This window comes from Coregonus lavaretus (assembly GCF_964263955.1).
Source record: "Coregonus lavaretus genome assembly, chromosome: 7".
Lineage (NCBI taxonomy): Eukaryota > Metazoa > Chordata > Actinopteri > Salmoniformes > Salmonidae > Coregonus > Coregonus lavaretus.
Window position 1 is genome coordinate 50,275,906 of NC_139994.1, and position 27,794 is coordinate 50,303,699.

Sequence of the window (27,794 nt, forward strand, 5' to 3'; positions counted from 1 at the left end):
TGTATTTTAAGTATGTGAAACTATTGAACCATGGTTCTAAAACCAAGCTCTAGACACATTTTTCCCACACAAATGAATTTGAACTGTTACTTAGCCTACAACCCCAAAACATGGCTTGGTCACACTATTTGGATAGTCCAGATTTTCCATCTCTACAGATGGTCATACTATCAACAAACTACACTGAGTGTACAAAACATTATGCTCTTTCCATGACAGACTGACCAGGTGAATCCAGGTGAAAGCTATGATCCTTATTCATGTCACTTGTTAAATCCACTTCAATCAGTGTAGATGAAGGGGAGGAGACAGGTTAAAGAAGGATTTTTAGGGCTAGGGTAAGGGTTAAGGTTAGGGTTAGTTGAAATGTTACTTGTAGTCTGTAGATAGTTCATCTGCAGATGCTCTACACACTATCCAAATAAAGTGTTACCCATGGCTTTCTTTCCACACCACAGATATATCTACAGGAGACAGGACAACAAAAGAGACGCAATTATCACACAAACAGACAAACTTCCTCTTGCCTTTTTCGTCATCCATCCTTTTATTTTATTTAAGAATAATATTTTGTATTTAAATACCAAATGGCACTGTGATAGAGGGGACAAAACGACTGAAACAAACAGGAGAAAAACATGTACAAACATCCGTTCAAACATCTGCACCGTGACTGGAAGACGTTCAAACAGGAAGCAAAACAACACAGGAGAACAAAATGAATCCCGAAATTGAAAGCATCCACAACGTCAGCGACTCCAAAGGTTCCCAGGATTTGGGTTGATTGGCTGCTGGTTGAATGACGGAGAAAGACAGACAGGCATGCAGGATGTTCATCATAAGAACCAATCAATATTTTTCCTGGCAGTCTTGCTATCTGCGTCAAAGCTCTAGTTGAGCCCTGGTCTGCATAAGCTAGACACACTGATAATCATCGCATAGCTTCAGAGTTCTCGTGTAAGCCCTTTCTTCCTCTCAATCTTTTCCTCCTTCAACCCGACTAGTCCATTCAATAGGGTTATAAGAGTTGTATAAAACTGTCATTCACACAGATACTTTCTCACACACACAGTACATACATACATACAAACACACTGATCATTTATTCTATGAAGGGTAACAGACAGTAGTGAATGGTTGGATATTGACGTATACAAATATCTTTACAACATCAATGTTCAGTGGTGTTATATAGTGATTATGATTAACCGCTAGTGCCCGACTGTGGTCTCTAGCTCCTAGTTACAGTATATATCTCAGAATACTATAGCCATGACAGTGAGTGGAGCTTAAAAGTAGAAATATAAATAAGTCATTACAAAAGCAATATAAAATTCATTCAAGGACACTAATAGACAGCAGTTGGAAAAGTGTTGTGTGTTAAGAATGAGGCAGGCGGTGATGTTTGAAGAGTTTGTGGTACAGGCTGGTCTCCTCATCCTGGACTTTGATAGGCAGTCAATGCTGTCAGTCAGGTACAGTGGAGTATAACTCCAACAAGGTGTCATCATGTGCAATCCACGTGGACTGTGCAGTGCTTGTCGACGAGAACTCACAGTCCATGCTAAAACACACAGGCACACACTCATGCTAAAACACACAGACACACAGACACACATACACACAGAGACACACACACACAGACACACACACACACAGTACTGAAGAGCTGTAGAGCAGTGCATTCTATGGGCCCCATTCATTGGTGACTTCTTCATTACATACCTCCCTCATGTCCATATTCAAGGTGCTACCTGCTCTTGTCCTTTTAAAAGTCCAATAGGAACTGTTCTGTCCACATAGCTTCATTCTCTCCTGTGAGGATCTGGTCCACACACTCTCCTCTTTTAGACTTCTACCTGGCAACAAGCAGGGTCAATAGTGTCAGAGCCCGCCCCCTGCCAGAAGGAGCTCCAATCAGTTCAGCCCTGCCTCGGAGAGCCCCAATCAGCTGCTACCCTGGTGGCAGACAGGTGCGTTGGACAGCAAGAGGTGCACCTTGCCTCGCAGGAAGTTGACGTGGACCTGGAGGAGCTCTGAGGCAGACGACACCCGCCATGTCTCCTCACCTCCAGCCACTCCCCCTGCTGGAGGGGTGTACTCCTGACAGGAAGACAACAAACAGAGATGTGAAGGATCCAAGAGAAATCTTAATGTTATCCTAGTGCCTTCAAACTCAACTCTGGAACCCGAAGCCAATTCCACTGCATTTTTTCATTGTTCCCCTCTAATCAGGCACTGATTTAGACTTGGGACACCAGGTGGTTATAATGAATTATCAGGTACAACAGAAAACCAGCAGGCTCCGGATCTCATAGGGTAAGAGTTGAATACCCATGTTCTAGTGCTTGGGACGTGAACAGACTGGAGATGAGTTGACTAATCCAAAGTGTAATTTGACACAAAGATCCAGACAATTCAGCAAGCAGGGGTCTATATATATATTTTTTTATAGTTACTTCATTTTTGTAATCTGTTTACGTAATCCCTGTTACATGTAATCCATTACTACCTAACCCTGATGTGTATATCAGCAGTAGGCCTATTTCACCAGGGTACAAGCCTTGGGCGATGTTTGTTTGATGTCTCTACTATGAAACCTCTCCAGTGGCCCTTGAGCCTGAATGTACAGATGGAGTGACTGGAGCTCCGTTTGTCTTTCCATGGCCTTGGCGTGTACCCAGTGAACTCTGCCTGCCTGTCAGTGATCTCACTGGTGGATGCAAGTGTGGTTGTTGTCATTTCCGCTACTATCTAAAAACCAGCCCCGCTGGCGAGGGATTTCTTAGAATTCCTCAGACACGTCAGTTCCTTACAGTCAGTATGACACAACCATACAGCCCCCCTTCCCAATTTCCCCTCTTCCCCACTTCCCCCCTTCCCTCCACAAGCAAGCTCTAGTAGTAACTGAGTCACTCAGGTTAAACCTTGCGTGTCTGTAGGAATGCATCTGCCTGGACAGGGCCAAAAGTGAACTAAAGATAGCGAACATTCCTATTCTTGTCTCCAATAGCAACTTCCATAAGTAATTCAATAATAACTACAATGGCGTGATGGTAATTACAGCACTGATTGATTACCTGTTCACCTGTTTGCCTGACAGTTAATTTACCTCAATATTCACCACTATGTCCTCATGCCACAACCTCACTCTGCCATTGACCCAAGCTTGCCCTTTGAACCATGACCTCAGTGACCTGGCTCACCTGGATGTTGAGGCTGAGCAGCACCTGTCCGATGCTGAAGATGTTTCTGAGGCTGTTGTCTATGTGGCTGTGCAGCGCTGTGTCGGTGGCGGAGGCTCGTAGCGAGCCGATGGCCTTGTTTAACAGCCACAGGCCAGACTGTACCTCCTGAGCTTGCTCCAGTGCCTACAGAAACACACAGAGATAGACATAGTTCACCAGTTGACCAGATCCATGTGATTTAGGTTAAAACCTCAATGGCCAAACTCTCTCTCTATATGACTCTACAATGGGATAACAGGATATATTGCTGATTTGATAATGGTAAAGCACATTCTTAAGCAGATTGATTCTTAGGGAGAGAGAGAGGTTGAGACTGTTGTTACTCACATTTTTCCTCTCCCAGACGTTGAAGTCTACTTTGGTTTGGGGAACAGTGACGGGCTCTGGAAGACCACGTCCTTCTTTACATGCCAGCTGAGATCAGAGGGGGATGGATGAAGAAGAGAAACAGGGCAAGGAAACATGGATAGATTAGAAGACAGCTGGAGACGTGTGAGATGAAATGTAACTATTACTATGACTATCTCTGTAAATAGCACCAGCTCATGGCCATCAAGAGACCAGACCAGACGTCGGTGTGGTATGTGTCTCACCATGGCTGCCTCAGCGTCTCTGGCCTCTTCAATGAAGTGTTTTAGGACCCGCAGGTCACAGATCGGACGCAGGGGGTTAGATAGCCCTGGTTTGGTCCACTCCAACAGCATCAGCAGAAAGGCAAAGAGTCCTACACACACACACACACACACACACACACACACACACACACACACACACACACACACACACACACACACACACACACACACAGGGGCTTCAGCAAACACACTCTCAACACTCCATACCATTACCACCCATAACAAATTATAAACAATATGTAGCCTAACACCCATAAACAATATGGCAAACGTTATCTAAGGGGTAGGGTCTAAGGGTGGATTTGAGCTTGGGTGACTAACTACGTATCGACTGCATGGGTCTGTATACACTTGGTGGGTCAAATGCAATTATGAACTGGCACTAGTATTGGTATATGGTGGAGGCATTGTGATGGTCTGGGGGTGCTTTGGTGGTGGTAAAGTGGGAGATTTGTCACTCCATGCCATACCCTGTGGACGGCGCTTGATTGGAGCCAATTTCCTCCTACAACAGGACAATGACCATAAGCACAGCTCCAAACTATGCAATAACTATTTAGGGAAGAAGCAGTCAGCTGGTATTCTGTCTATAATGGAGTGGCCAGCACAGTCACCGGATCTCAACCCTATTGAGCTGTTGTGGGAGCAGCTTGCCCATCAAGCCAATCCAACTTGTGGGAGGTGCTTCAGGAAGCATGGGGTGAAATCTCTTCAGATTACCTCAACAAATTGACAACTACAATGCCAAAAGTCTGCAAGGCTGTAATTGCTGCAAATGGAGGATCCTTTGACGAAAGCAAAGTTTCAAGGAAACAATTATTATTTCAATTAAAAATCATTATTTCTAACCTTGCAATGACTACATTTCCTATTCATTTAGCTATATTTCCTATTCAAACTCATTTCATGTATGTTTTCATGGAAAACAAGGACATTTCTAAGTGCCCCAAACTTTTGAACGGCAGTGTATATACGAATATATAATTGATAGCCGTGACTAGGCATTTAAAGTCAGTGGCGTGTATTCCTGGATGCCAAGGGAAGCCAGGCTTCCCCCAAAAAATGGACCAAGAAGAAATGACAAAAACATGTAAAATAATTTCTCTTTTGTCTCTGTGTTCTCATAATTTTCCTTCACTTCGCAAGAGGCTGAATGTATTTCACCGGAAAAAGCATCCGAGCGAGCGAAACGGTGGCTAGCTAGCTAAAATTGTCCATTTCCTAAATTAGCCATGGATGGAGATAGGGATTTGGACTTTACTCAATTCTCCGTACTGGCCAATTATTATAACGGTGATTCTGATCAACCATAAATATGAATTTATGAATATGAATGTATGAACATTGTACCCCTGGACTGAGAGGATGGAAGTTCAATATGTAACTAGATGTACAGTGCATTCGGAACGTATTCAGACCCCTTTACTTTTTTCACATTTTGTTACGTTACAGCCTTATTCTAAAATGGATTACATAAATTTTTTCCTCATCAATCTACACACAATACCCCATAATGACCAAGCGAAAACAGGTTTTTAGACATTTTTGCAAATTCATTACAAATAAAAAACAGAAATACCTTAGTTACATAAGTATTCAGACCCTTTGCTATGAGACTCAAAATTCAACTCAGGGCCATTCTGTTTCCTTTGATCATCCTTGAGATGTTTCTACAATTTGATTGAAGTCCACCTGTGGTAAATTCAATTGATTGGACATGATTTGGAAAGGCACACACCTGTCTATATAAGGTCCCACAGTTGACAGTGCATGTCAGAGCAGAAACCAAGCCATGAGGTCGAAGGAATTGTCCGTAGAGCTCCGAGACAGGATTGTGTCGAGGCACAGATCTGATGAAGGGTACCAAAAAATGTCTGCTGCATTGAAGGTCCCCAGGAACACAGTGACTCAGAGGCCTCCATCATTCTTAAATGGAAGAAGTTTGGAACCACCAAGACTCTTCCTAGAGCTGGCCGTCCGGCCAAACTGAGCAATCGGAGGAGAAGGGCCTTGGTCAGGGAGGTGACCAAGTACCCGATGGTCACTCTGACAGAGCTCCAGAGTTCCTCTGTGGAGATGGGAGAACCTTCCAAAAGGACAACCATCTTTGAAGCACTCCATCAATCAGGCCTTTATGGTAGAGTGGCCAGATGGAAGCCACTCCTCAGTTAAAGGCAGTAAAAAGCCCACTTGGAGTTTGCCAAAAGGCACCTCAGACCATGAGAAACAAGATTCTCTGGTCTGATGAAACCAAGATTGAACTCTTTGGCCTGAATGCCAAGCGTCACGTCCGGAGGAAACCTGGCACCATCCCTACGGTGAAGCATGATGGTGGCAGCATCATGCTGTGGGGATGTTTTTCAGCGGCAGGGACTGGGAGACTCAAGGCTGTAATCGCTGCCAAAGGCGCTTCAACAAAGTACTGAGTAAACGGTCTGAATACTTATGTAAATGTGATATTTCCATTTTTAATTTTTAATACAATAATTTTCTACAAACCTGTTTTTGCTTTGTCATTCTGGGGTATTGTGTGTACTTTGTTGATGGGGGGGGGGGGGGAACAATTTAATCAATTTTAGAATAAGTCTGTAATGTAACAAAATGTGGAAAAAGTCAAGGGGTCTGAATACTTTCCGAATGCACTGTAGAAGGCTAATGTTAACTACCTAATGTTGCCCATGAAAGGAAGTTAGGCTAACGAGCAAGCATTTTAGCCAGGAGCCTAGGACAACAAAAAATAAAAGTGGATACTGTGACAGTCATAGACCATTTCGTCAACATGAAAGAGAGGAAGATGACATTGGTGTTTCTCTGCAAGTAGGGTGAGTCAACATGTTATTTCTACTTGCACTAACACACACACACACACACACACACACACACACATATCAGAACCATGGACAGTCAGATCATATTTAGGTTATGTTGATTGGACTAAATCGTCTTTTGGTATCTTTTAGTTGTCACTGTATTAGACTAAGCATAGGTGATTTGATGATTTGTTGAAATGTTGAAGTTGCAATGGTGTTGGAATAGTGGAGGCAGTTCCTGTTTTCTTTGTGACTTGCGGTAACTCTCCGTGGTTCTAAATCAAATGTCGGAAACATTAACTTGCTTGACCATGCTGTAGGTCATGTAGGGTAACTGTTTGTTACATGCAATATGCTTTTGTGGACATCACCAGACAGAAGTTGCTCTCCGGTTTTGTGATGAAACAAAGGTGTGGTTGAATTTATTCTGCCACTGTGTCTTCTTATTGTCTTAGCCTTAGGCCTATATATCATGATCACAAGGCATATGAACTAACAGGTTATAGAGCAAACAACGCAATTATCACAACACACAAGTTGTAATCTGGCTTTTGTTTCTGGCTTGGCTTCCCCAGTGATTTCACCCATGCACCGCTACTGTTTAAACTACAGTATCATTAAATAAATGCCATTGACTTGGAGCTATGCTTGCCTATGCATGGGAGTGTCATCCTCTTTCTACCCAGCCCTCTCTGGTTCTATTCATCGTTTCCAATTCTGTCTATATCCCTCTATCCCAAGTCAAGCCATGTTCCCTGTCTCCCATCATCTGTAGCATCCCCTCCTCCATCTCCTTGCCCCCACATTTTGAGCCCATCCCCTAGTCCTTTGCAAACCCCTCTGAACCTATGAGGAACACACTAACCAGTCACACAAGTTAGTGCTCAGTCAACCACATCCTTTGACATCTGAACTGTTCTTTCCTGCTGTGACCGTGCTGCTGTGCCACAGACTGAGCCTCTGAGGACACTGTACTGTGGCTATGCTCTCCACAGCTTGCTTCTCCAGACAAACTACCGGTAGTACTGTTCTATTCAGTTGATTTCATTCACACTGTAGAAGTATATCACTTTGAATTGGGAGTTACTTGGTACAACTGACTTGCAAGCAACGCAATGGGTCTAGCTTATTTGTGATCCGTCACCCAGAACATGACATCAGATGTGGTCCTGGACACACACAGAGTGGCTAGCATTCCATGAGGATCCATGTTAATCAGGTAGCACCATGCTACTGTACACAGCACATAACAGGGCTTTTGTGGAAATCTGCTGTCTATGTATTACTGAACTTCACGCATAATGGGGTCATGCGTGTTCTTAGAGTGTGGGAGATTTGTGGTATTTCTAGTGACAGCCTGGTAAAAATGGGCTCAACAGGCCTTTCCATACATTCAGTCTTGCACTTAAGGCATTTCTCCTAGTGCAAACTGTTCCATATTAATAGTGGTAACCCCTATGGGTTACACTGACAGCTCAATGGAGTTGTTCCACTGCTGCAGGTCATTTGGCCATCCTGCTGAATGAGCTCTTTCACTGCATCCTGACTGTGTGACGCAGTAAAATGCTACGGATTACAGACAGCCCTACCATGCTGCCTCATGCCAGGTCAGACACTGGAAGCCTCCACAGCTGTTTCCCAGGAACCATTTTGTTGTGGTTTTCATCCCAATTTTAGCCAATTATTTGGGTTTAGGCAGTTTATACATAGAAAGTTGGCTTATCAAGCAAGATATCCGTTTTGAGCAATGAATGAGCATAGGTGACCTGTGTTCCACCAGATGATGTGCTGCGTAGCCCATTTATGTTTTTTTACTGATTCATATTTACCAGAGTTTGGCTTTGGGACGGCTGGAGCCCCTTTGAATTAAGAGACAGGGATTCACAGAGATAACCTTCTGCCCCCTCTTGCAACCTGACGCATAGGATGCTTCACCCTGACTAATAGGATGCTTCACCCTGACTCATAGGATGCTTCACCCTGACTCATAGGATGCTTCACCCTGACTCATAGGATGCTTCACCCTAACTCATAGGATGCTTCACCCTGACTCATAGGATGCTTCACCGTGACTCATAGGATGCTTCACCCTGACTCATCGGATGCTTCACCCTGACTCATAGGATGCTTCACCCTGACTCATCGGATGCTTCACCCTGACTCATAGGATGCTTCACCCTGACTCATAGGATGCTTCACCCTGACTCATAGGATGTGTTTGTGTGTACAGCTCCAGACCATTCCACTTTGTAGGCTACCAACCCTGGGGGCTTCTCAAATAACCTCTTTATGTTGTCTGTCTGTGTTGTCCAACTGTGCCACAATTGAGCCAGCTATAAGCACTGGCTTATCTGCGTCAGCTCTCCATTTGACTCCATCCACCCCCTCACCACATACTGGAACCTCACATTGGCCCTGTGGAGATGAGAAACTAAGCCTTTATTCAGTCCAAAGTCCAAAGCCGCAGCGATGACAGTCCGGCAGTCCATTGTGACATAGCTACGCAGCTCTGAGAGCACTTCCTCGTCCTATTAAAATGCGTGTAGGTCAAAATAATGACAAACTTTTGCTAACACATGATTGAGGTCCCTGGGTTGCTGATTTGCCTGTGCGGGGGTCCGTGGGCAAGAAAAGGTTGAAGACCCCTGTTCTAGAACACTGTTGTGGTCTCTGATAAGCACTTAAGCCAGCAGCAGCAGTAGTGTGTGTGTGTGTGCGTGCGTGCGTGCGTGCGTGTGTGTGTGTGTGTGTGTGTGCACATGCATGCGGGGGTGTCTGTGTGTGTGAAGTATAAAGATAAACCAATGCAGTATACACATATGTTTAACCCCTTCCAGGTACTTAGGGAGTAATGACACAATGTAATGACAGGACAAACTAAAGTATGGATTGCACTATAACCTTGCACCTCATTCCATTCTGAGAGGTTGTGGGTGAAAGCAGCATAACTGACCTCATAACTCACTCTCAGACTCTCTCACTGAGTGACTCTGCAATGCTGACTCTTCAATGGCAGCTACGAGCTGAGCAAAGGGACTCTGAGTCCAGGAAGTTGGCCAAATTTAAAGGTAACAGGACCAGTGCCAACAGCATCAAATGCCAAGATTTGACTTCTATTTTTTGCCTTTCTATGGTCTAGTTCTGTGCTGTGGACTGATTATGCACCTTGGCAAGCACTAGACTTAAAGTGTGGCAGATTAATCTCCCAAAGGTCACCTAGCTGTCACTTCAATCAACTCTTGACATTTAATCATTCAAATGACTTCTACATGATCTTTGTTTATTCTCAAGGTGAACTCAGCACTTAAATCCAATTGGGAAGAGTGACAGAGAAATGATATATAACGACAAACTACACTGGCAGCCTTTTCTCTTACACTCAAAGTCTAAGATTAATGCACTAACTGTAAATCGCTCTGGATAAGAGCATCTGCAAAATGACTAAAATACTTTTTTTAAATTGTAAATGAAAGTGCAACGTTGTGAGTAATCAGCAAGCAGGTCACACTGATATGTCATAATTTCCTGTGAGGAACCCCAATGTAATGCAAAGTCAAAGGGTGGAATCCTGAGCTTCCTCTGTGGAAATCCATTTTCTGCTAAATAATCCTTTGAGAAATGTAAAGTCATCCCATTCTAACATTAATCAGCATTAACTAGAAGCCTGACTTCCTCACTGCCTCAACATTGCAGAGTCATGCTACAGTTAACTAACAGGAAACATATCCATCTCCTTATTCATGGTAAGTAAATAGCCTTGTCAGAGCCAGAACGGCACATAGGGCAGGAGCCTCTCTCTCCTGTTAGCGTGAGGCATCTTGATGTACAAGCACACCCTCTGGACAGGACGTCAGTATATCGCAGGGCAGGGCCTTACCCCCAATCCATCAGCTCAACCTTCCAATCTCAGAGAGGACACTGTAACCACCAGGCCACTGAGTTGGTTGGTACTCATGGTATGGTCAAGGGTAAAATAGTACTGACATGTACATTTGTTAACCATGAGGCTTTTGATAATCTTGAGTGGCATTTTCTATTCAAAACTTTGGATGCCATGCTCATCCCCAGAATCCTTTCACGTGTCTGTTTTCAAAGGGTGGAGCTAAGAACATTAACAACTTCATAGTTAAGAACCCTATAACAACATGGGGAAAAAATGTAATGGATTCTACAAGAACCAATATCACTCCCTAAAAACACACCCCTATGGAACAATCCTTGGATAGCTTTTCAGAATTCACTGATAAATTGGCCTGGAAAACTAAAGGCACAGAAACCATAAATTATATGGTAATATGAAATACATTTATTTCCATGAAAGTATTCAAAAGCAATTTTGGGCTGATCAATGTAGACATGTTCAAATATATGCAACTTCAAAGTTTAATATCACGAAATTTTGACCTGAAAGTTTTTGGATACGTTTTTGTGTCAGAAACAGATTCTCATATGATTGGTAAGATTGACAAAACCTTGCAGAGAGCCTCTCCAACTGACAATCTCTTAAAATCTATTTCTAAACTATTGAAACAAAATTACAGTCAACAAATATAGGCTTAATCCAGTATAAACTAATGTATAAAATGTATCATAAAAATAGACAAAATTCACAAATTCTACGGCACAATGGCAGAGTCATGTCTTAAGTGTAAAACGAACAATGACTCAACAATTCATGCCTTCTCGGGGTGCTATAAAGTCCAAAAGTCATGGGCAGAGTTAGAATGCTGGCTTTCAGAAGTTTTACAATATAAATGTACTTTTTATCTGTCTATCTGCATATTTCAAGACATGGCATAGCCTATGAGGTTCGGTGAGATACCCAATGGGTTGGACAATATTAATTTCGTCACTTATATTGAAGAAGCTATTACTTAAATGCTGGAAGTCAAATGATACCCCAAGGTTAAGACAATGGAATAATCAAATGCTTTATTATTTAAATATTGAAAAGAAAATCTGTCTACAGACAGAAACAACATAACACAATTTGAAGTCATATTAACTGTTATCACAATGAGACTGTCTTGACAAATGTATTGGAATTAGTTATTTTTCCCAAATTATTTTCTTAGTGATCCCCAATCAAATGCAACATGGTAATTGTACCAGCATGCAGCTTCAAATCCAATACTGAAACGTGTGTGGCTCAGGGAGACCCGTGCGTAATGCGCTCCACTGAGCTGGATCCGCCGGGATAAAGCTCCTCCATGCTTCGCCTCATTAGGCTATTAATTCGGAGACTTTACGCACCCCAGTTGAGCCCTTCGCTGTGTCAAAACCTCTATGTGAAAATAAACTAATTTTACTGTAATACACTTCCAGTAGCTCACTGCTCACATCATGTAGACATTATGTGGAAACCCTAATTTGGAAACCAAAATTAAAACGTTCCTCTATGGTTTTGAGGGCGCGACAGGAATTGGACAAAAATCGAAATGCTCACAAAACACTTACACATTGCTTGGGCTATATAGCTCATTATTATTCCGAAAATGTGGATATAATAGCCTATTTCGTTTATAACATACCAAGTAATTAGAAAACGGTCTTACCTCTAATTGAATTGTGGAACATTTGCAAAGCAGTGCGGCATCGTTTAAACACATTGCGCGAAATGATCAAATATGTTCACACACTCCTCAACAGGTATTGCAAAGGGCATCGGTCGATTTAATCCCAATCATGCCCAGTGTACTTGTCCGCATTCTCCAGATGCTGAATGTGGAGAGTTTAGTGCTGCGTGCATCTCCCAGTCAGAGCTAAAAACAGTAGCCTCCGGCTCCTCAGCAGAGCAACGATATATCAGGCTTTGTTCGCATCACTGATTTTGGCAACCTGCTAAAACTGTTATTTACCTCCCCTCCGCAATGTGATAAGACGATACATCCGATAGGGATGAGCACACACTCTTTACGCACCAACACAGACAAGAGCGATAAACCATCAACTCAGGTCGTTCTTTGCCAAACCATGAAAATATTCAACCCCAGGAGGAAAAAACTAAAGCATTAGGACTACTAGTTACTCACTGGGTGGTAACTCCATATCGGAATCTGCATAGTCCCTCACAGGATCCTCGATGTTTCGCGCATTTCGCCTATATACACCATTAATTGCAACTGAAGCGCTTTTATGGATTTGTCCCTGGGTTTGCACTTATCCGGTAGGTGTTTCTACAACTGATCCGTTAGATTTTTGTTATTGATGACAATGAAAATAAAGTTGCATTGTCCTGTGATGACTATCTGAACGACTTCCGCTGTTATGGGTCAAATGTTTTCTTTTATTGTCATCCAAATAATATCCATGTTTTCAAACAATAGTCCCCAAATGTAGCCTAAATGATGTCTCAAAAAAGCAAGCAAGGACTTCCTATTCACTCATTATCTATGAATAATCCGCTGTACACGCTTTCCACTTGGCTGACTACAATTTCTACAGAAATTACATCGTAAACAATGGATCAAATATTCCTAACTTTTGATTCACTGGAAACAGTGACATCCTTTGTAATCCTGGTATGCAAGTGTGCCAGAAGTGCCGGTGTGCCATGGTGCCATGGAGCTTCACCAAAGTAATATCCGTTATTTTCCTTTTGATGGCATTTCTCAGAGGCCTTTAGTGTGAACATCTTACAGCTTTGTTGAGACGCCGACAACCCCCACCCAGTTTTGTTGACGCAAGGGTCGTCTCCCCGGCTTGTAGCCTGCTGTCTGGGAGACACAGCCATGCGTGGCGGGGGTGGGGAGGCTTTCCTGGGGCCCTCCGAGGTCACTGTCCTGCACGTTCACAGCAGCAGCAGGTGACACATCAGCACAATGGGGAACCAATGTCTTGCTCACAGATCTAGAAGACTACCCCGCTTCAGTCAATTAACATGGACATGATCAACATCAACAACATCCCCCCAATTTCAATAAAAAAAATACAATGTTGAATCAACGTGGAATAAATTGGTGGCATTATTTGTTGATTTCATGTTAAATTCACATTAGTTGACCAAATGTAAATCAAAACTATAAGTTGAACTGATGTCTGTGCCCAGTGGATTGTGTGCACTGTAAAACACTATTTAATCATTTCCCAAACATTCACGTAACCTTGAATAAGACATGTGGACTTGTGTTGGCTCCCCTAAGTTAAAGGCTTCAGCTCAGTGGGATAACATTGTTTTCAGTTGCATATAGGCTATGACCCTGATTTGATACCCAGACCATCACATAAGGAGATCCAAATAGTTTATTCCTGGTTTGGACTTCAGTTATTCAATACATCCTTTTACCTAAACCCTGATTTAATAAGGCTATTATCAATTAAGGAGTTGTATTAAGAATCTGTAATTACATTTAGGTTGTTGCTCAGAAGGAAACCTATACTTTTTTGACATATTTTGACATATAGTACTTGGCTCACATCCAAATGAACTAGTCTGACAGCTGGAAAAGGTTCAGGTATTCAGCATCTGTTTGGATCATTTGGGAACAAAGTTTATTTTGGCAAAACAATTTAAGACGTGATACAATGATAATAACGTTCCATAACATATAGGCTAGTATGCCTCTTGAAACACAACAGTAGCCCATGTCTACTTGTAGTCGCATACAGTGCATTCGGAAAGTATTCAGACCCCTTGACTTTTTCCACATTTTGTTACCTTACAGCCTTATTCTAAAATGGATTAAATTGTTTTTTTCTCCCTCATGAATCTACACACAATAACCCATAATGACAAAGCAAAAACAGGTTTTTAGAAATGTTTACACAAAAAAACAACAACAACAAAAATATTACATTTACATAAGTATTCAGACCCAGTACTCAGTACTTTGTTGAAGCACCTTTGGCAGCGATTACAGCCTCGAATCTTCTTGGGTATGTTACAAGCTTGGCACACCTGTACTTGGGGAGTTTCTCACATTATTCTATGCAGATCCTCTCAAGCTCTGTCAGGTTGGATGGGGAGCGTCGCTGCACAGCTATTTTCAGGTCTCTCCAGAGATGTTAGTTCGTATTCAAGTCCGGGCTCTGGCTGGGCCACTCAAGGACATTCAGAGACTTGTCCCGAAGCCACTCCTGTGTTGTCTTGGCTGTGTGCTTAGGGTCGTTGTCCTGTTGGAAGGTGAACCTGAGTGCTCTGGAGCAAGTTTTCATCAAGGATCTCTCTGTACTTTGCTCCGTTCATCTTTCCCTCGATCCTGACTAGTCTCCCAGTCCCTGCCCCTGAAAAACATCCCCACAGCATGATGCTGCCACCACCATGCTTCACCGTAGGGATGGTGCCAGGTTTCCTCCAGACGTGACGCTTGACATTCAGGCCAAAGAGTCAATCTTGGTTTCATCAAACCAGATAATCTTGTTTCTCATGGTCTGAGAGTCCTTTAGGTGCCTTTTGGCAAATTCCAAGCGGGCTGTCATGTGCCTTTTACTGAAGAGTGGCTTCCGTCTGGCCACTCTACCATAAAGGCCTGATTGGTGGAGTGCTGCAGAGATGGTTGTCCTTCTGGAAGGTTCACCCATCTCCACAGAGGAACTCTGGAGCTCTGTCAGAGTGACCATTGGGTTCTTGGTCACCTCCCTGACCAAGGCCCTCCTCCCCCGATTGCTCAGTTTGGCCAGGCGGGCCAACTCTAGGAAGAGTCTTGGTGGTTCCAAACTTTTTCCATTTAAGAATGATGAAGGCCACTGTGTTCTTGGGGACCTTTTGGTACCCTTCGTCAGATCTGTGCCTCGACACAATCCTGTCTCGGAGCTCTACGGACAATTCCTTCAACCTCATGGCTTGGTTTTTGCTCTGACATGCACTGTCAACTGTGGGACCTTATATAGACAGGTGTGTGCATTTCCAAATCATGTCCAATCAATTGAATTTACCACAGGTGGACTCCAATCAAGTTTTAGAAACATCTCAAGGATGATCAATGGAAACAGGATGCACCTGAGCTCAATTTTGAGTCTCATATCAAAGGGTCTGAATACTTATGTAAATAAGGTATTTCTGTTTATATTTTTAATACATTTGCAAACATTTTTAAAAACCTGTTTTTTCTTTGTCATTATGGGGTATTGTGTGTAGATTGCTGAGGAATTTTATTTATTTAATCAATTTTAGTATAAGGCTGTAACGTAACAAAATGTGGAAAAAGTCAAGGGGTCTGAATACATTCCGAATGCACCGTACAAGCAGTATCCATGCCAAGATACAGAGACACTTGCAAGGAAACTGACCAAGTTCAATGGGAGGCCGAGAGTCCACTCCGCAAGTTTACAGACAGCATTCTCAGAAACGTTTCCTTCTGATATAGTTCCCTTGTGTTACAATGAAACAAGTACTCTGCCCTAGTAGTTCTGTGAAAACTGAACTGGCAGTTTAGTAGGATTACTAATTTAAATGACTTGCCTAGTTTGTGTAATTCGCCAGAGGATGTTTCACAGAACACTGAGCTTATTCTTGGAGATCCCCTCGCTATCAGCTGGCCTATCGCGCCCGAGCATAATTGTCACTGTGGGTGTACGTGCATGTATGGGGGTGTGTGCATTTACAGTATGTTTGTACAGTATGTATAATATTCACATGAACATGTACATGTCGACAGTATCGGGTTTCCCTGTATTTGCTTTAGTAAAGCAGCATGACCCGATAAGCATCAGAGAGTGACACCTGATAGCGCACATTCAAACATACCACTAGTTCCTCTGTGAAGTAAAAGGCTCTCATATTCCCTTAAAGGCGTATGAGTCATGACTTACAGAAGGACTTTCCTGGAAAGTCCCAGTGGGTTTTATAAGGGCGGATTGAGGACAGGCACCATGTTGGTGCCCAGTTAAACACCAACAGAACACTGTGTTAATTAGCTCAGGAAAAAAGATGCCTTTGGAGCACTTTCAATGAACCACCCATGTGTAATGGGCGCCGTCTATCACACCAATAGAGCATTATAACACTTGCTATAAGCATTCATAACAGCTCATGGTTTCTTATAACAGCCTTTAAAGATGCCTGTAAATATACTTGGACTACATTAATATAATATATAATATATATATATATATATTATATAATATACATTACACCCGGATGGTTCATATAAAGTGATACTGATGTTCGGTCTGCTTCGTCTGATCTTTTACAAGCGATAAATATAGTTGTCTTTTTGCCACCTCCTCTAATAGGTCAAAATCCTATTGAATAAAGACTGGCACCAAGACTGGCAGTGTTGGAAATCACAGGAGGCTGCTGAGGGGAGAACGACTCATAATAATGGCTGGAACGGAGGAAATGAAATGGCATCAAACACATGAAAGCCATGTATTTGATACCATTCCACTGATTCCGCTCCATCCATTACCAATAGCCGACCTCCCTAATTAAAGTGCCACCAACCTCCTGTGTAGGAAATCTTTAATAGGCCTTATAATATTCTAGGAATGAAGAGGATTCATTAATTTGTATTTATTTATTTAACCTTTATTTAACTAGGCAAGTCAGTTAAGAACATATTCTTATTTACAATGACGGCCTACCAAAAGGCGAAAGACCTCCTGTGGGGACGGGGGCTGGGATTAAAAATAAAAATATAGGACAAAACACACATCATGACAAGAGAGACACTACATAAAGAGAGACCTAAGACAACAACATAGCATGGCAGCAACACATGACAACACAGCATGGTAGCAACACCACATGACAACAACATGGTAGCAACACAACATGGCAGCAGCACAAGTTAGGAACACATTATATAAACTGATCAAATTTGAAGGGAATCGGAAACTTGCTAAGAAACAGGGTTCAAAAGTGAAGTAGACTGTACAGACCATCTTATCACAAGTTCAAACTATGTAATTCCTGTCACAATTCAGTAACGCCATTGGGCCATTTGATTTTGGCATAATTTCGGACTTTCTATAAATATTGGTTCAAAACCTTGGAAGGCCCAGGGTGTGAATTTCACACCAACTATTGCTGTAAAATGTTGCATAGCAAACAACTTGTGGGCACCTTGGATTTTACAGGCTACAAAGGACAGGTCATCTACAAAGTACACCTTCACATAGACACACAGTGAGGCATCAAAGTAGCCCACATGTGACTGGCTGTGCAGTCCCACTGTCTCTTAACATTTTCATGGTTCTCAGTCTGGCATGGGTCCATGGATTGCTGTACTGTTTGCTCAAATCAAACTCTGGGCTGTTTGCTTATGCCTGAGCCAAAATGAGAGAGGGGAGAGAGAGAGACAAGGTACGTGCTGCGAGCCATGTGTCGGGGCTGGGACTGGGGGGCGTCCCCGTCCTAGTGACTCCATGGCTGGGTCCTACGTTGCCATTGCATTAGGAATTATTTAAAAGGGAAAGGAGAATGAACCCAAGGACACCCACTTCCCCTTGTTGTCAATAAACAAAGACAGCCAGGAGTCAGGGAAAGAGAGAGACAGAGAGAGAGAGACAGAGAGAGAGAGAGACAGAGAGAGAGAGAATCCACAACATAGTAAACAGCACCAGTGAAAGTGCATGGCGGCAGTCTTTCTTCCTGCCGCTGGGAAGACAGCCAGATAGGTCTGCCTTCTGCGAGTCAGTTCACTGGCGCGACACAAGACAGGAAACTCGCTTGAAAGAGTGCGGGGACCAGAGAGCCAGGAGCCAGGACAGGGACAGTAAGCCTGTCGGAAGTTATTGTTTCGGACCAATACAGGCGTCTGTCTGCGGTCGAAGAGTAATCTTCCAGTCGGGTCTGGCCTGGTACAGGTTCCACTTATGTTGCGACTCCTACAGCACTCTGGTCACCTGGGATACTGTTCACGTGAATCACCCCCAAGAGTAATTTGTATTGTGTCCTGCTTGTAATAACAGTAGCAAGTACTTATTTAATACATTTAATACCCACTCTATAGGTCATTATGTGGATACCAAACACACTTGAACTGCATTGTATCTGACAATCTCACAGTTCCCACCACACATTTCTTTTTATGCATAAACTGGTCTTTCAACCGACTAAAGCGATCCTCTTCTCGCGTGATGATAGGTTGTGTATTTCTCCATCTCTCCTCTATTCTGTTGTCTCCATTACCGCCCACGAACAAAATTAAAAGGAGGAAAACTCCACCAGCGCTCCCTCCTTCATACTTAAAAATGCCAGTCACTGAGGATCACAACAATGTCGCTGTCACTAGCAGTCTTTCCTGCAAATTAAACCTAGTCTTGTTTCCAGTTCCACAGCAATTGGAAAACAACCAAGAACCAACAAGGCTAGTTCGTGCTGGTTCCGGCCCGGAATTGCACCATGAAAAATCTGTCGATGTGCCCTTGAGCAAGGCACTAACCCTAATTGCTCCTGTAAGTCGCTCTGGATAAGAGCGTCTGCTAAATGACTAAAATGTAAAATGTAAATGTAATATTATAACACTTTCTCTCACCCCTCTAGTGTGTGGTATTCTATGGCCTGGCTGCCATGGTCTCACCCTGATCTGCAGCCCAGGGCGTCATGGCGATGGTCAAGGAGGTGAGGCTCGTGCTTAACGCGACGATAAGGGACCATCGGCCAAAAGAGGAAATCTGACCTGCTGTTTGGCAGGCTCTACACACCTCCTTTCCCTGTGGCCTAGCCGACACCTCCTTTCCCTGTGGCCTAGCCGACACACCTCCTTTCCCTGTGGCCTAGCCGACCACCTCAACCTCGAGCCACCCCTGTTGATTGTTTAAGGAAGACCCCCCCCCCCCTCCCCTACACACACACACACACACACACACACAGAGCTATAAATACCTGGCGGCTCTTCAGCAGGATAATTTTAGTAGACTGAGAAGAACCTCATCTACTGATAAACAACAACTTGGTCTGGGACAGGTTCCACGTCGCTAGTACAGCCTTTTTACTCTGGCAGGAAACAGCAGAGATACAGTGTGTTTGGTATTTAACCCTGTCACTCCTCCATAGACCTAACCTTTTCTGTAATAATAATGTGAATAAATAATAAAGCCTTATATTACTGGATGCTCCTGTACGGGGGACTCTACTTTTAGACTCATCCTAGGGCGGGAAATGAGCCAAGTCTACTACGGTCCTGAACTGTGCAAAAAAGAGAGATGAGATCCCTATGACTGTAAGCAGTACAGGGCTGAGGGATCACACAGCTGTTCAAATTTATGGCGCAGATGCCAATGACATTATCAGAAGCCCCGATCACATAGCGTAAAAAATAAAAATAAAAATATGCCATTTAGCAGACGCTTTTATCCAAAGCGACTTACAGTCATGTGCGCATACATTTTTACGTATGGGTGGTCCCGGGGATCAAACCCACTACCCTGGCGTTACAAGCGCCATGCTCTACCAATTGAGCTACAGAGGACCACACGGCATCATAGAAAACACACTCCAGTCTAAATGACCCAGTACAACACAGCTGTTTTATCTGCTAGTCCAGTGCAAAGTGCCAAATCCCTTAGTTTCTTTAACAGGGTGTAGTTGGTCAAGAACGACAACACAAACATGTGTGGAACTCGAGGTGTGCAGGCAACACTATCCAACTGATCAATGGAACAAATCCAACATGTGTAACAAACTAATAAAAAATAAATGGATATTTTCTTCAGGAGCTGTGGTTCAGTGGTTGGACACGCTTGATGCTCTCCTTAGCTATGGGGCCACAGAGTTCCCTATCTGAATAATATTTTATCTATAGAGCCATTGAGGCCCCTGTTCATTGAATGAAACCTGAGCTTTCTAATTACTTTAAGGACCTCATGGTTGGAGTTGGCTCTATCATCCAAACTAAGATAAGGTCACCAAGTCTGATCATATCGGGTTGGGAAGGCTTCATGCTGTAATAAAATGTCACAGATAAGGCCATGTGATTATCTAATGTGGTGTAATCCCTTTGAAGAGGGCTGGGACAATTACTGTATAATCGTGTAACCGACGGTTATGGATGAAGACCGTTATGACAATAAAATAACCGTCATAACCATAAAAAAAGAAAACCCATGACTGTCACACCTTATTGATTCAGATTCTATAGTCAGGTCCTAGATCTAGAGCCAGACAAGAAAGTCAGGTCTTGACCATAAGAGATTCTCATAAGACCATGGCATTTACCTTGTAAGTAAGAATACAGTCGCCATATGAACTGCTTCGTTTCCTGTGACGGGAAAACAGTGAGTTTCTTCCGCAGATAGGGATTTACTGTGCCTTCAGAAAGTTTTCGCACAAGTTGACTTTTTCCACATTTTGTTGTTTTACAGCCTGAATTTAAAATGGATTAAATAGAGATTTTTGTCACTGGCCTACACACAATACCCCATAATGTCAAAGTGGAATTATTCTGTTTTTAGACATTTGTAAAAAAAAAAAAAAAAAAAAAAAAGCATTTTATGGCTATGTTCAGTTAAGCATAGTTAGATACATAACATGCAGTATGTTAAAATGTAACTCTGGCAGTATTTAATACATATTATTTAACAGTCTTTGTTTAGGAATAAAATAGAAGTGTGACCTATGAGGGAGTTTCCCCACCACACCACAACCATGGTAATACTCAAACTACCTGATCCATCTGGACCACAGTATAGTTCACTACCAGTGGGTTTTACCCAGTTTCATTTCAAACACCACATGCTTTCAGGCATGATTATTCATCATCCCAACATATTCCTATCACATAGTTTATTTTATCACTGTATTTTCATTGTATTCTCTTAGCTTGACATCCTCTGTACCCACCTGAAGTAACTCAGGCTCAAATGTTTGGAAGGCTGTCCAGCGATAGAAAAGTGACCCCTCCAATGGGAGTTGTAGTGGCCACATTGTGGTGTCTACCTCCTCTGCTGTAAGGAAACAGTAATAATCATTACTATGCAGTGGACACCAGCCATGCCAGCATGTCATTCACTAATCACCCCAAGGAGGATAACCATTAATAACCTATCCAATTAGTCAATATAATTAGTCAATATTATGTCAACTTAATCTAGCCTCTCAGTCTCGTAGACATATGTGAAGCCATGATCTTAAAAGAGGAAAGTAACCTGTTTCCAGCAGGGATGTGCTGGGCCTGGCCCTAAACCTATCAGTTTTCTAAGGTTCCACAGTTGACAGTGCATGTCAGAGCAAAAACCAATACATGAGGTTGAAGGAATTGTCCATAGACCTCCGAGACAGGATTGTGTCGAGGCACAGATCTGGGGAAGGGTACCAAAACATTTCTGCAGCATCGAAGGTCCCCAAGAACACAGTGGCCTTCATCATTCTTAAATGGAAGAAGTTTGGAACCACCAAGACTCTTCCTAGAGTTGGCCCGCCTGGCCAAACTGAGCAATCGGGGGAGAAGGGCCTTGGTCAGGGAGGTGACCAAGAACCCGATGGTCACTCTGACAGAGCTCCAGAGTTCCTCTGTGGAGATAGGAGAACCTTCCAGAAGGACAACCATCTCTGCAGCACTCCACCAATCAGGCCTTTATGGTAGAGTGGGCAGACGGAAGCCACTCCTCAGTCAAAGGCACATGACAGCCCGCTTGGAGTTTGCCAAAAGGCACCTAAAGGAACCTGACCATGAGAAACAAGATTCTCTGGTCTGATGAAACCAAGACTGAACTCTTTGGCCTGAATGCCAAGCGTCACGTCTGAAGGAAACCTGGCACCATCCCTGCGGTGAAGCATGGTGGTGGTAGCATCATGCTGTGGGGATGTTTTCAGCGGCAGGGACTGGGAGACTAGTCAGGATCGAGGGAAAGATGAACGGAGCAAAGTACAGAGAGATCCTTGATGAAAACCTGCTCCAGAGCACTCAGGACCTCAGACTGGGGCGAAGGTTCACCTTCCAACAGGACAACGAACCTAAGCACACAGCCGAGACAATGTAGGAGTGGCTTCGGGACAAGTATCTGAATGTTCTTAAGTGGCCCAGCCAGAGCCTGGACTTGAACCCGATCAAACATCTCTGGAGAGACCTGAAAATAGCTGTGCAGCGACGCTCCCCATCCAACCTGACAGAGCTTGAGAGGATCTGCAGAGAAGAATGGGAGAAACTCCCCAAATACAGGTGTGCCAAGCTTGTAGCGTCATACCCAAGAAGACTCGAGGTTGTAATCGCTGACAAAGGTGCTTCAACAAAGTACTGAGTAAAGGGTCTGAATACTTATGTAAATAAGGTATTTCTGTTTTGTATTCTTTATAAGCAAAATGTTCTAAAAACCTACCATTATGGGGTATTGTGTGTAGATTGATGAGGAAAACATTAATTTAATCAATTTTAAAATAAGGTTGTAACATAACAAAATGTGGAAAAAGGGAAGGGGTGTGAATACTTTCCGAATGCACTGTACATAGTCATGCATTCACATATACAGGATGTTATGCATCAAAGCCCACTCTTATCTATACAAACACAGGCTTGTTCCTCTCTGTGAGAAACTGACCCATGCTTACCAATGCATTTGTAGCTGAGAGAGGGTCGGAGTTCGGTTTGGCGACAAAGTAGTCCACATTGATCGTCAGAGGGATCCAGCAGGCCTTACACCCTGGCCTACAACAACACTGGCTCCCCTGCTGGTACACAGTGGAGGTGCGGGGCGAGCTCCAGTCACCTGTGGTAGAGGGGAGTCAATGGCCTTGTCTGAATACCCATTCCTGCGTTCTAAATGGTAGACATTTTGGGTATATAAAAAATGTAATGGTTTATTTACTACGTGAGGCTTATTTGACCGAATATAAGTTTCGTAATACTTAGGTTGTTACGAGTGTACTGATATAAGTAGGACACTTCACATCCCGGCAACTTTGATAAAACAATTTTATATCGGACTTGTGCCCATATTGTTTCCACGCGTATCTGCCCTCTCATTGGCTAGAATAGTCCCACCTGATCTTGCCTTTTCCCGACTGCCTTCCATTTTTGACGTATTTTCATTGTTAGAGCGTCCACTTGACTATCTGGTCAATATAATGGATAATCTACGACTTTATTCAGGAAGAAAATCGTCATTCGAGACCCACGTGTGTTTGACAACAAGTTGATAATCAGATATGGTGACGCCCTGTACCAAAATTAACGAATGTCGGGAATCAACGAAATTGCTCATTAGATTATGCATTCTCAGTATGGATGAGCCTAGTATGTTGATATTTGTTGCTTACTGCATTCGATTTTCCTAAACAGTACGTTCTAAGTAGTATGTTGTACGATTAGTACACAGTATGCAGTTTTAGTAAGTAGTTGGCAAGACAGATTTCGGACTCAGCCGTTGAGATGATCACCTTATGAAGTGGTAATAAATGGTGTAGTATGACAGATTCATAAGTCTATCTTCAACTGTAAAATAGTGAAAATAAATTGTATTTTTGCTATTGTGTCAGTGGTTGTGAGCTCATATCCCAGCCTTTAGTAAGAGAAGTGTAGCAGGCCCATGGCACTGATGGTGGAGGTCATAGGCAGCCATGTTGAATCAGTGGCTCCCCACTCACTTTGTTTCCTAAAAAACAAATAAGCTAAGAAATATGATACATCTTTGTCTTCTTAAGGACCCTCCGAGAGTGGGCTACATAGTGGACTGTAAAAGTCATGGTTTTTCTGTGGTTTTCTATGTGTGCCATTTTCTCAATTAGAATGTACCCAAAAATATATAATTGACTATCATCATGGCACTCAGGACTCACTTCTTATAGTGGCACTCAATGGGTATGACGGTATTAACCCCTCCGACTATCAGGCTGCCACTGAGGGTGGGGAGAGAACACATACCAAGAGAGAACACCAGTTTGTTGGAGTAGATCAGCCATTCCCCATTCACTTGCAGGGGGTGGAGAAGCATTGGCTATAGGCCTACGATATCCTATAACTTCATGTTTTGATCATTTAAAGAGTGCATTGTCACTTAAATTGCCTACACACAGACAGGCACTTATTTGTCATTGACCATGAAAGACAGCCAAAATAATACTGAGACAGACCAAACTTTCTCATGTAAAAGCTGCCACTATTTAATGTGTTATTTTAGTTTATTCATTGTTACACTAGGCTACTTACTCTGGACTCACTGTCACAGTCCTGTAGTCCTGGGCTGGGTTTTCCAAAAGCATCATAGCACTAAAATCATCTTTCGTCCATTTAGTTTCAATGGAATTAAGAGTAGTTTAGTGCTAGGATGCTTTTGGGAAACCCAGCCCAGACCAATTCAGATGTAGACACCGTCTAATGAAACAGGTGCACAGGAAAAATGTGAGGGTGAGGTGTTGCAATTGAAGTGCGGATCATGATCCTGAGTTCCTGGAGTGCCCTGTAAGGGTGAAGGAAATTGAGGTGGCAAAAGTTAGAGCGGTCATCAATCGAATCTCCTATGCGGAGGCGATTAAAATAATTGAGAAAACAAGTAATGCTAGTGAAGATATGGTAGTGGAATGTTTGCTGCCAGACAAAAGATACCATGTGTGTTAAAAAGGTGTATTTTGTTGCGTTCATTGCCACAGTTATAAACTGTATAGCACAAGTCTCAACGAAGTCGAAGAAACTGGACATTATTGTGGCTGCTGCAGAAATCTTTTGGGGACTCAAGGATTTTACATCTGAAGACTTGCAAGGGGTACTTGTGCCAGAAGACCCACCCTCACAGGGACCCCTTGAGCCTGTGTAGGGAGCAGATCTGTTTTATTTATTTATTTTTAACAGAAAAGTTGTTTGATTTATTTTATTGTATTTATTTTTGGTAGTTCAGTTTTTTGAGGTTGTTTCATCCCGCATAGTAGGTGGCGGGATGCACATTAAATTGTGTGATCGCCAATGTACCATAGAAGAAGAAGAATGTGAGGTTGAGAAAACAATGCCTCTCTCCTTTCGAATAATTATCTATTCACTGTATCCAAATTTGCATTTGGCACCTTCATTTCTTAGCATTTTACTTGTAGCCCGTCTATTTCCCAATGTTTTTCGGATTTTAGAGGACTTGGAGACAAAATTGAGACAGATTTTTGGTTTAAAAGAAAAGCTGACCCAACAACAAAATGTATTGGGAGGAATCTCGAGACGACCGTTGGAATAAAAATTATGTGTGGTCATCGGCAGTCATTATCTTCTCCACACGACCACAAGTTAGGGAGGTCACCACGAAGAACAATGTCCTTTTTAGTAACAAAAACATCTGGTCGACTATGAAAACGGTGACTGAGAAGTGTTAATTATTGCAATGCGTAAGTGCATACGGAATTTGACAGTTTAGGTGGTAGGCTATATTACAGAATCATACAGACCAGACTGATCATCCAGGCAGGATCACTGACAGCCAGGTGTCTATCAATCATTTACAGGTGTGCGACTGTGCGCTTGATGCAAAAGAAGGGGGAGGTGTTAGGGAAGTGTGGCAATCTATATTTAAAATATTGAGAATATGTAATCCATAAAATTGTGCCCAATAACTAGCGCCTGCGCCCGTTTAAGAAAATGTATTCCACGAAGCCCAGATAGGAACTCATTCATCAGCTTTTGCGGATAAGGGGAACTATTTCAGCGACGAACTGAGTCACAGTTCTGCTCAGATCGCTGTCAAAAAACTCCACGTATGTTTTTCTCAGTACATCGAATAATATTCAAGTTAAATGAAACAGGAAAACCGAGTAACAAAATTGGACTGCTACTTGGATCTTGAAGGTTCAGATTGAAGAAGAAAAGGCCGTGCATCATGGAATGACAGCAGAATTGCCATGTTGACAAGGGTTCACAAGAATTGAAGACAAATGGCTAATATAGAGGAAAACGTTTCTGAGGGGATTGACTGGGGTGAAAAGACAGTGGTGGGAGAAAAACACAAAGGTACAGAGCGTAATCCAGATTGGACTGGGACTCTACTGAAGAATGCACACATTGGACTTCCTAGCCCAGCACCAGATGTTGTCAAATGTTCCCTAATATCTGGGGAGTGTCTCTACTTCCACTATGGGTGTGATGGTCAGGATGACAGGGGCTGGGGCTGTGGCTACCGCACCCTACAGACCATGGCCTCATGGCTGTGCCAGAGCTGGGCCCCACCACCACCTAAGGGCAAATGCAGACCCCCACCCAGCCTCCCCGAAATCCAGCACGCCTTGGTCGCAATGGGTGACAAGCTTGCCTTGTTCGCTGGCTCTCGCGAGTGGATAGGGACGTTTGAGGCGGCCCTGGTCCTCGACTACTACTACGACGTCCCCTGTAAGGTTGTCCACGTGCGGGGTGGAATGGTAGAACTACAGAGGGCTGCTGTGGAGCTTCACCAGCACTTCCAGAGCCAGGGGTCCCCTGTCATGATGGGAGGGGACCGGGACAACTCCTCCAAGGGGATCCTGGGTGTGTGCACTCGGCCTGGGGGCCAGGAGAGCTACCTGCTGGTGATGGACCCTCACTACTATGGGCCCCCACTGGAGAGGGCGTCGGTGCAGGGGCTGGGGTGGGTGTCGTGGAAAAAGGTAGGGTCACTGGATCATAGCTCTTTCTATAACTTGTGTCTGCCTCAGACTGCCAGGAAATGAAAGGGAGAAGGACAGATCAGGGTTTAAAAGAAGAGATGTGTTTACTCTTTGGCTGTGTTTACACAGGCAGCCCAATTCTGATATTTTTTTCCACTAATTGCAGCCACAGAGAATTCTTGTAAGGACTTAATTGGATAATCGCTTCATTAAATGTGTTGTAAATATCTGAGAAAATATTTTTAAAATATTATATATATATATATATATATATATATATATATATATATATATATATATATATATATATATACAGTACCAGTCAAGTTTGGACACACCTATTAATTCCAAGGTTTTTCTTTATTTTTACTATTTTCTACATTGTAGAATAATAGTGAAGACATTAAAACTATGAAATAACACATATGGAATCATGTAGTAACCAAAAAAGTGTTAAACAAATCGAAATATATTTTATATTTGAGATTCTTCAAAGTAGCCACCCTTTTCCTTGATGACAGCTTTTCACACTCTTGGCATTCTCTCAACCAGCTTCATGAGGAATGTTTTTCCAACAGTCTTGAAGGACTGTATATATATATTTGAACGCTGCAGCCCGTCTGGTGTTCAACCTTCCCAAGTTCTCTCATGTCACCCCGCTCCTCCGCAC

At 43.0% G+C, this 27,794-nt stretch overlaps 2 protein-coding genes and 1 long non-coding RNA gene across 3 annotated transcripts; 2 read left to right on the forward strand and 1 right to left on the reverse strand.

Annotated features, from left to right (window-relative positions):
- Positions 1-523: 523 nt before the first annotated feature.
- On the reverse strand, positions 524-12,477 carry epoa (erythropoietin a). The gene is made up of 5 exons (XM_084166503.1): positions 12,249-12,477; positions 3,842-3,972; positions 3,576-3,662; positions 3,207-3,371; positions 524-2,103 (listed from the first exon to the last, which is right to left on the reverse strand). Exons 1-5 carry the CDS (start codon positions 12,268-12,270, stop codon positions 1,948-1,950), a joined length of 561 nt encoding a protein of 186 aa, XP_084022629.1. The 5' UTR covers positions 12,271-12,477; the 3' UTR covers positions 524-1,947.
- A 145-nt stretch (positions 12,478-12,622) lies between these two features.
- LOC311133071 lies at positions 12,623-19,688 on the forward strand. Its single transcript, XR_014613562.1, has 2 exons — positions 12,623-12,859; positions 19,121-19,688. It is a non-coding gene; the product is annotated as an uncharacterized lncRNA (long non-coding RNA).
- A 6,454-nt stretch (positions 19,689-26,142) lies between these two features.
- Positions 26,143-27,353, forward strand: ufsp1 (UFM1-specific peptidase 1). The gene has a single exon (XM_084164787.1). The coding sequence runs from the start codon at positions 26,420-26,422 to the stop codon at positions 27,185-27,187; it is 768 nt and encodes a 255-aa protein (XP_084020913.1). The 5' UTR covers positions 26,143-26,419; the 3' UTR covers positions 27,188-27,353.
- The last annotated feature ends 441 nt before the right edge of the window (positions 27,354-27,794 follow it).

Coding starts and splice junctions, on each gene's coding strand:
- epoa (XM_084166503.1), bottom strand. CDS start 12,270: ATGTTCCACAATTCAATTAGAG. Junction 3,663..3,841: donor GAGACGCTGAGGCAGCCATG/GTGAGACACATA, acceptor CTCTGATCTCAG/CTGGCATGTAAAGAAGGACG. Junction 3,372..3,575: donor ACGTCTGGGAGAGGAAAAAT/GTGAGTAACAAC, acceptor GTGTTTCTGTAG/GCACTGGAGCAAGCTCAGGA.
- ufsp1 (XM_084164787.1), top strand. CDS start 26,420: ATGGCTAATATAGAGGAAAACGTTTCTGAGGGGATTGACTGGGGTGAA.